Source organism: Octopus bimaculoides, chromosome 21 (assembly GCF_001194135.2).
Source record: "Octopus bimaculoides isolate UCB-OBI-ISO-001 chromosome 21, ASM119413v2, whole genome shotgun sequence".
Lineage (NCBI taxonomy): Eukaryota > Metazoa > Mollusca > Cephalopoda > Octopoda > Octopodidae > Octopus > Octopus bimaculoides.
This window is the reverse complement of record NC_069001.1, coordinates 8,050,464-8,060,320: the sequence shown is the minus strand read 5'-3', so window position 1 is coordinate 8,060,320 and position 9,857 is coordinate 8,050,464. Positions and strand designations below refer to the sequence as shown.

The 9,857-nt window shown below is 37.1% G+C and overlaps 2 protein-coding genes across 6 annotated transcripts in view; one reads left to right on the top strand and one right to left on the bottom strand.

The window, feature by feature from the left end:
• Positions 1 to 2,006, bottom strand: part of LOC106876943 (zinc finger protein 239) — a 4,439-nt gene extending 2,433 nt beyond the window's left edge. Inside the window, exon 1 of the mRNA XM_014925707.2 lies at positions 1,898 to 2,006. The gene's annotated coding sequence lies outside the window, so the exon portion shown is untranslated. The remainder of the gene's footprint in view (positions 1 to 1,897) is intronic.
• Positions 1,357 to 9,857, top strand: part of LOC106876947 (coiled-coil and C2 domain-containing protein 2A) — a 44,119-nt gene continuing 35,618 nt past the window's right edge. For 3 of the 5 annotated variants that reach the window (XM_052975372.1, XM_014925715.2, XM_014925713.2), the window contains exons 1-7: positions 2,795 to 3,204; positions 4,499 to 4,708; positions 5,507 to 5,584; positions 6,175 to 6,222; positions 6,914 to 6,985; positions 7,899 to 8,256; positions 9,197 to 9,387. In XM_052975372.1, coding sequence (XP_052831332.1) covers positions 5,507 to 5,584; positions 6,175 to 6,222; positions 6,914 to 6,985; positions 7,899 to 8,256; positions 9,197 to 9,387 — 747 coding nt within the window. In that variant the 5' untranslated portion in view covers positions 2,795 to 3,204; positions 4,499 to 4,708. Of the gene's footprint in view, positions 1,377 to 2,794; positions 3,205 to 3,626; positions 3,993 to 4,498; positions 4,709 to 5,506; positions 5,585 to 6,174; positions 6,223 to 6,913; positions 6,986 to 7,898; positions 8,257 to 9,196; positions 9,388 to 9,857 lie in introns of those variants that run through there. The other 2 variants (XM_052975371.1, XM_014925714.2) reach the window with 2 other exon arrangements.

Genomic DNA, 9,857 nt, shown 5'->3' with positions numbered 1-9,857 from the left:
TCAGCCAGAAGCACCTGCATCTTTGGTCCTAAACAAGCCGAAGGCATGAAAGCCATGAAGCACCTGCATCTTTGGTCCTAAACAAGCCGAAGGCATGAAAGCCATGAAGCCCTCAAGCAGAGAATTCAACCAAACTTGCCGACTGGTCTATGTTTTAGGATTCAAAAACCGACATTTGTATAATGACTGAGGTTTCATAGACTATTATCAGCGATCATAATGAAAATTGTGGATGGGGTAATACTCCAATAGCTGTAGATTGTCTGCGACTAGCAGTGCTCAACATGGAATTAAATAACACTCGAAAGAGTAGTTTCTTCAAAAGGTCGCGCCTAGAACTCTGGTGATTGTTTGGTCTCACCAACGTATATGTAGTTGCGGTTGTATATAATAGTGTTGTCGAGACTATCATATTGTATGTGTGTATAAATTACTCTTTTGAGACTGATACAATTACTCGATATGAATAAATGTGTCGTTAAATGGTTTTTTGAGAGAATGATCTACCATAGACTACATTGCAGTATGGCTTGTCTCGTGTACGAGCGTGTTTGTGAGAAAAGTTAATTGCGTTGGTTCATCTCGGGAGCTGTCAAAGATGAAATATGACATTAAAATCAATTAAGGAACTCACTTGATATATACCATTTACTAAGGGGGATTTGGCTGCTATTTCTAGCAAGTCAGGCGAACACAGGCAATGCAGATAGGCATAATACAAAAGAAAACCAAGAAGCGAAAGTGTAAAAAGAAAGCAAAATTATTAGATGTCTAACGAAAAGAGAAGAAGGAACGTAAATTGTACTAACATCAAGGCCAATTTATTATATTGTAGCTAATGCTAGTTTATTAGACGGCCACATTGTTACAACAATAATCATTCCGCATTTCGTCATTTTTTCATTGGTCGTATTGATATAATGAGGGGTGCTGAAAAGTTTCTGGCTTTAACAGTATCGCAAAAGGTTTGGTTGAAGGCCCAACATCATGAGTTCTTTTACAGGGCTTAGAAAAACTGAAGGACCGCTGCAATAAGAGTGTGTATCCAAAACGGGAAAGTGTTGAATAAAATCGTAACTGATCCTCCTGTATTTTTTTAAACCAAAGCCAGGAACTTTTTAGCACTCCCTCGTAAATATAGACTGTCATTTCCAATATAATTTATGGAGAATTCATTTAGGAATCAAGGATAATAATCACACAATAGAAATTTTTAAAGAAAATCAGATCATTATTTTTCCATGCGATATGATGGAGTGGATCAAAGTAAAATTGGAGAGACAGTAGACGTTTGTTATGCCATTGTAAAAACTGTAGGAAAGAAACATCCATCAGAAAGATTACATTGTATATTGAAATTCGAACACATAACTAAGGTATTGTACATATTATCTATAGGAATTTATTTTATTTTGAAATGCAAGATAATAACAAAAAAGCTTCCAATAATGGTCGCTCGACTTGCAACAAATCACACAACCAATCTCTCTCCATTCATGTCTCAGCAGAAGTAAAGTAACAATTCTAAACGATCTAAATGCATTACATCCTCCTATCATACATAACGATATAATACAAATATAGGAATACAAAAAAGACCCAGCCATTCCCTTTAAAGAACAAACTAGCCACAGGAGCGCATCTAAAAGAATAATTCTGCTGTCAGTTGGCAACCAGTTCGACAAAGTGAAAGTGGAACGTTGTAATTAGCAACTGGACTGTTGAATGGTGGTGGTGGCGGGGAGGATTTCGTACAAAATGCATCATTAATTACAGTAGGAAGTACCTTGGTGTTTTTTTTTTTTTTTAGTTATTTACAACAGCTGTACCTTTTTTTTTTTTAACTGCTGTTATTATAAGAGAGGGCACAAAGATGAAGTGTTAAAACTAAATTTACCTCGAGAGTGAAAAATTGGTAGACGGAAATTGTACCGAAAGCCATCGCGTAGACGATAATGCTTCAATGGTGTTCGCTCTTTAATACGGAGAGGGGAAAATGGATTAACATAAGTATTTCCGGAAATAGAATTACTGGATTCTTATTGGTCAGTTTTACGTCATGTGATTAAGACATTCGGTAACCGAGGAAGAGGGGAACTGTATAGAGAGGAATTAATTGGTTAACACTTGGCGAATATCTAATTTATTATAAACTTAAATAACTTTGTTGTTGTATTTGGAGACGGTCATATTGCCAGTTTAGCCAATAAAAACACACGCACTGTATATTTGGTGTTAATTTGCTTCAGCTTTATATTACATTACATTAATCCTATTTCGGCCAGAGTTCTTTCGTCACACTTCTGTGACCTCATCAGTGGTCCTTTGCTTTCTTCTTTCTTATGTGTGTCCCTCCTTGCTGACGATCATAACTTTCATTCACATAAGAGGGCAAGAATGTAGAGCAAGCGAGTGTCATTTCGCGGATTTCTTTTTATCCAACACTGTAACGATTCTGTCAGGGGACAGGAACAAAAATTAACGCGAGTTTGCAACTCGGTACCTGGAGAGGCAAGTCCGTGCCGTCCAACAGTGTCGTGGGGCGCTGAACAGTTAAATTTCTCGGGATCTGGTTAGGTCCAGACTTCCATGTGGAGAAAAACTGGGACGAAGCGACGAACAGGGTGGCCAATCTCACACAGAAATTGGCTGAGAGGTCGAGCGGAGGTGGCGAATGCATACATTGCATCCGTCATCTATTACCGCTTGATCGTCGTCCCTTTCCCCGTTTGCTGGTTGACCAAACTGGTGCCTTTACTCTTTCGCTTTCTGTGGAAGGGGCTAAATAAAGGGGCTAAGCTGGAGTAAGTACAATTAACGTATCAGCTGTCTTACCATCTACAGTTACTCCCCCTTCCTTTTCCTCTAATAAAAACAAAATCCTGACAATTCGTTTCCCCCCTCCCGCCAGAATTCACTAATCTCTTACATCAGTCGTTTTCCCTCCCACATCACAAATGCGAAGTAAGTTTCGCATTGTATTTTAACTTTTCGTTTATCAGAATTAAGAATTACGTTTACCCACTTCTAATTTTTTTTTCATTATCATCTTGGTAGAATACTGGCAATATTTGTTCAAGTGATAATATAACTTTTAGGTATAGTTTCGAAGCTGTTGTTGCTACCACCGTTTCCCCACCGTTTCATTCATATTATCAGTGTTGTTGCTAGGTACGCACATCCTTGGTCACACCTTGTCATAAGGTGAGTATACATGTATATATTACATATTTTTGTTGTGTTTACATGAGTGTATGCATTTTGTAAGCACTTGTATCTATATATGCAATCATGTGTGTGTATATATATATATATATATATATATATATATATATATATATATATATATATATATATAATGATTTTTCCAGAGGATGTAGCAACCGTTACCAATATAGCATAAGAACTTACCTTAGGAGATCATTAACTAGATTCCTTAAGGGTCGTTCTAACAGTTTATATTTATATTATAAGATTTTTAAACTTTTAAATTTTCATATTCAAAAGAGACAGAGACTCTGTCTCTTTTGAATATGAAAATTTAAAAGTTTAAAAACCTTATAATATATATATATATATACATGTGTACAAAAACAATTTTACATCAAACTGAAGGATTACTCACTACTTTTTGTAGAGTACATTTATTTTCGCAAGAGTTGTGACAGTGACTTCGAAATTTCGGCCATCATCTAACTATCTCTTGTAAATTCAAATGCACACGTTCATTATATATAAAGAACGTGTGGGTTAGGTTTACAAAACACGACTAGATTACTCAATACATTCTCTTAAGTCTATCTATCTGTTTGTCTACCAATCTATCTATCTATCTATCGATCGATCGATCTATTTATCTATCGATCGATAGATCCATCCATCCATCTGTCTGTCTGTCTATGTATCTATCTAACAACGCAAGTCACCTTTGGGGTTCGAATTTTGCGGATACCAAACTTTCGAAAAAAAAAAGTCTTTCACTAGTGTATTTTGTAAGTATTTATATCTATATATGCAAGCATGTGTGTGTGTGTATATATATATATGTGTGTGTGTACAAAAACAATTTTACATTAAACTGAAGGATTACTAACAGACTTAGCTAACCACGTAACTTCTACAATGTTTGAAGCTTTGTATTTCCACTGTCAGTTAACCTTGTAAAAACACAATATATATATATGGTACTTGACTTAAAGGGATTCGAAAATTTTGAATATTTTTGTGGGGTTGGAAGTGGAGGGGATCGCTCAATAAACACTCACAACGCCCGGTCTGGGAATCGAAACCGCGATCCCATGACCGCGAGTCCGCTGCCCTAACCACTGGGCCATTGCGCCTCCACTGTACAGTCATACATGTATTTAAAATATATACTTCTGAAAAAATGATATTGGTAACGAAAACGTTACAGCCGAGTACGTATTCCAAGACGAAATGGTAACAAAAAACGAAAAATAATAATTGCAACATATAAAAACTTTTTTTTTGTTTTCAGAATTGCACTCTGGTGTTTAAAAGAGAAATCTGAAGACATTTTAGAAAACCAAGAGATATAGTTACCAGGAGTGTTTGTCCAAAACAATATCACATCACTGGATGCACCAATGTAGAGCATCTAAATTCCTGCAGTGGATAACTGTGGATCTTCAGTATGAATCTGTGAAGTTGTACTCCAGGTGGTTCCAAGCCGTTGAGAAATTTACTGGTATAGTTTGCAGTTTATTTTGGTTCTAAATCTGTATCTGTAGACTTGGACATAATTCCAAAGCCATGCAACATTGGGTATCTTAGGTAGTAACGATTTATATGTGAGGAGTCCACTCTGTAAAGCGGTTGGCATTAAGGACATCCAGCCATCGAAACAATGCCAAAGCTGACAGTAAAGCTCAACACAGCCCTCTGGCTTACCTGCTCCTGTCAAATTGTCTAATCCATGTCAGCATGGAAGACAGACATTAAATGATTATAATGTATGCATGCATATTAGCATTATATATACATATATATATCTTGCAGAGATAAGATACAATTCTTTTCCACCTGTAAAAATTTAGTGATGTTTACTGTGGCTTCAGAGTTTTTTTACGACTCCCATTTTTAGCAAAGCTGGTGCTTCATAGTACCCAAATTATATATTACTATATATATATATTTACCTATATGGTTTTATGCTTGCGGCCACTAATATTATTTTTTTGAATAATAACGTTCCCTTATATATACATATATATATATATCATATATATATATATATATATAATCATTCAATGTCCGTGTTTCATGCTTGTATGGGTGGATATATGTATATATATACTTGTGTGTGTGTGTATGCATGCGCACGTATGTATATTTGTGTGTGTGTAGGTTGGACAAAACAAGACATACCTCTCTCTACTCCATCATCCTCTTATCTCATCTTCCTGTTTCCTCCTCACCCATCAATGTATTGTCCTCTTTCCACCTGTGTGCCTCATCTTACTCCACACTTTCATATTATTTTCAGATGCCCACCATGAAGAAAAGCCAGGCTTTGATCTCTGATGCCACCGATTTAGAAAGTGGCATTGTTAATCCTGCCATGGTGAGTCTTTTCAAATTACAGTGTTGTTGTAGGCATTGTATCCAGGCCGTTGTTTTGTTGTTTAACCCTAGCAAATCTATGATCAAAGACATTCCAAACATGACCATTCCTGTCTTTTTGTATTTTGTCATAGTCTACATACTGTATTTGTGTTGTTTAACACAAGATCAATCCTGATGCAGCAGATATATAATTGAAGCCATTCCAGCCATGGCCATCCCTGTCTTCTCTTAGTGTTATGTCTTAGACTACATACTGTATTTGATGGCTTAAAAGATGCATGAGTGTATTAGATGTTCCCTACTTCAAGCTGTGCATATTCAGGAAAAAATTTTTTAGCACATTAACCCTTTTGCATTGAAACAGGCCATATCAGGCCCAAATATTCTCACTCACTCACTCTCTTCCTTTCTCTTTTACTTCCTCTCTGAAACATTTAAAAGCACAAAATGAATGCTGTCACCACTCATGTCTTTCACTCTCTTTCTCTCTTACTTCCTCTCTCTCATTTTACCACTTCAAAGAAGTGTGACACACACAACAGGTACATACAAAAACAAAAAGCATATTAATATTATTGATACTTTCAGGGAGCTGACTTAGAGATGACTGATGTTGCTTCAAGACCTCCCACCCAGGTAAGTTAGCTTTTTGTCCTTTCTTGATATTGTTGTTTAACTCCCATGTCAATCCTGACTTAGACCTATGATCAAAAGCATTCCACCCATGACCATCCTATCTTTCATTCAGACATAATGTATCTAAGACTACATTATCAACGTTTCATTGTTACTTACCCCAAATCAGTTCTGAAGTAATTAATCCTGCGGATTTATAATCTAAGGTGTTCCATTCCAACTTTATTCAGACATAGTGTATCTAGGACTACATTATATAATTGATCCTTTTATAAAGACAGTATGGTGTTATTTGTTGCAGGTTGAGCAGCCATGCAGCTGCTGCCTCTAGTATATATGAGGGGCTCAGCCTGATGAGCAACAGCAAATTTATGAGGGTGGGACTGAGAAGACAGATTTGGTAATTACAGCTTATTTTGCTGTGGATTGATCCCTTCTGCTATAGGCACAAGTCCTGGAATTTTGTGAGAGGAGCTAGTCAATTACATTGACCCCAGTGCTCAACTGGCACTTATTTCATCAACCCTGAAAGGATGAGAGGCAAAGTCTACCTTGGCAGAATTTGAACTCAGAATGTAAAGACAACTGAAATACCACTAAGCGTTTTTGTCTGGCATGCTAACAATTCTTCCAGCTAACTGCCTTATCTTACTGCTAATTAATAATGTCTTTCTTCTCATTTCTTCTGCAGGTCACTGAAGAGACAGAAGTGGAGTCCTTCATGCTCAACCTAACTGCACGCAGACGTCGGAAACAGAAAGAGGTAAGTCATGATCATCATCATCTTCATCTTAACATCCACTTTACTATGATAGGGCAGCCCTTGAGTTTGCCATCTCCAAGCTTATACAGTAGGCTCTAAAGTGCCACCCACATAAAAGTGTTGCCTGGCATATACTACCCTCCTTGCTCCTGCCTGCCTCCATTCCTAGCTACACTACTGGGTCATGGTGGTTAAAAATGCAGAAGACTTGGCTGAATGTGACAAAAGAGAAAAAAAAAAAATTGCATCAATCCACTCCAATATTTTTTGCCAGTGTTTTCCCTCTTAACTTTCTATTTTCACTGAAAATCACAATACAGTGAAACTATTTGATCTAAACTTGAAAGCCTGATTTATGACAATTGTGCATGCAAAGACCTATTGAGGCAAGTGAAATCAAAATCAAAATCGCTGATGTGGCCGATGACAGTATCGCCTGATTGGCACTTGTGCCAGTGGAACGTTAAAAGCACATCCAAATGTGATCGTTGCTAGGGCCATGGATTGGCTCCTGTGCCAGTGACATGTAAAAAGCACCATTCAAGCATGATTGTTGCCAGCATTGCCTTACCAACACATGTCGGCGGCACGTGAAAAACAACATTCGAGTATGGTCGTTGCCAGTGCTGCTGGACTGGCTCCTGTGCAAGTAACATGTAAAAAACACCTTTTGAGCGTGGTTGTTGCCAGAACCGCCTGACTGGCCCTCGTGCTAAATGACATATGACTATAGAATCTTCACATCAAAATAGATGTGCAACTAAAGCACTTTTTAGTATTATCATGTCTTGACCATTTCCATTTCCTGTAAAACCCACAAATCTGTTCATTATTTGATCAGAACTTTTATTGAGATAGATTGAACTGTCATTTCACCTCTCATTGTTTCGTTTACTGCTTCAAAATTCTTCAGCTTTCTCAGACAACACCGGAATCGTTGGAGAGACTGTCGGACGAAGTTCGGTCTGTGAAGCAACGGAGTCGTAAGGCTCTCAACGAAAACAGCAGGTCATCATTAAGTTCCCAACCCCTCAGCACGAGTTACAGTGCCACATCGTCAGTAAGTGCCTCATCGAAAAACCTCACTGACGATTCAGAAAAAGAAGGAGTTGTCAAGCAAAATGCAGATGGCAAACCTGTGCCAAGACCTCGGGATGGATCAAAGCAGAAGCAGAAGATGAGGATTGAAGCCGGAGCCAATGAAGAGGAAACGAATGCTACAGATAGATCTCTGCAGAAGAAAAACTCAGAGGAACTTTCTAAGACAACAGGTAAGCAGTGTGTTGCAGTGACATAACAACTGTGATGTAACAGCATCCTTAGGAACATGTTTCTGTTATTCTCTGTTCAAATACTATTAAATATTACCTTTTGGTGTCTCTTCATAATTATTACTACACATCAATTTCCTTGCTAAATATTCTTACTGCTTGAACAAGAGAATCCAGGTCTTTTTAAGTTTCTGTGTATAGTTTGAGGTCATCCATATGTAGCAGATGATTCATTTTCTCCCTGGTCTGAATTAATTTGAATCAATTTGAACACAGGAAGTAATGGAGAAGACAAGTCTCCTTGAAATATTCCCCTCTGGATTTTCACATTTTCTCATGATTCACTTCTACACTTCAGTTTAACTTCCAAGGATCTCAGCAGTTTTTCTAAGAAACTGATAGTATTCTTATCTTTTCTAAAGAAAAAAAAACTGTTGATCTTCCTATGACATGGGATGTGGTGGGAGGAATCCAAACTGTGAAAAATTGAAATTTTCAGAAGAACATTCTTTCAGAATCATAATTCTTGTTTTATGAAACACAAGAATATCAAAAAAGTGAAGGAAAAATACCCACCCAATTTTCTACCGTTTCTCTTTCTCTATGAGATAATCCAAATATTACAAAACATCATTATTTTCTTATTGATCTTTGCTTTAATTTTATTTGCTTTTCTTTCTTCTTTGGCAGGCTCTCTCTGTCTGATGTTATACTTTCTTTGGAATCATCCCTATTTCTTTCCTTCACCATCTTTTTAGTTACAGCAGTTATCCTTTCAGGCCCTTCATTGAGCTGCTCAATTTACCTTTTTCGCCATAGGATCTTTGCTCTTTTGTTCTACTCAGCTTCTTTAACTCCAAGGATTTCTACAGCAGCAGAAGCTTCACAGAATATGGAGTCATTTACGTCTGTTATATTCTCATCATTATCATCTTTTCAGATTCTGAAAGCGATGAAGTTGACAAGAGACACAGCAAAAATGGTGCACCTGGTGATGATGATGAGAAGGACGAGGACGAGGACGAGGAGCAGGAGGAAGCGGAGGAGGATGATGGTGATGAAGCAATGGATATGGTATTGAGCAGATCAACCATCAGAGACAAAATCAAGTCACTGCGAGAGAAGGCAAAGGTAAGGTACAACTACAGCAGCTCTCACATTACCACCATACTCTACTGCATTCTCCTCATTGCTTTTTTCCTTCTTCCATCTTCCACCAAGTAATATTCCTTCTTCTTTAGTTGACTGAATTAACATCAAGATGCAGGTAAACTTGGACTATCAAGGAAACAAGTCCTCAGGTTTGAAATCAGATATGTTTTTTCTTTTTCTCTCCTCATCTGTTCTTACTGCAAAAGAGCATGGGCTCGAAATATTAAAGATTTCTTCCATTTTTCCTGAGCCCCAACTTAATTCACCCTGTTTGTTGTTCTTTCACCTTGTCTTTATCTTTTTTGTACCATATGTATATTCTCATCATTATCAAATTTTTAGAATATATGTATATATATATTCTCGCTAGACCACTGGTAGTAAATAAAATTTCTAAAATTTTTTGCTACCCTGTGATTTATTAATATATATATATATATATATATATA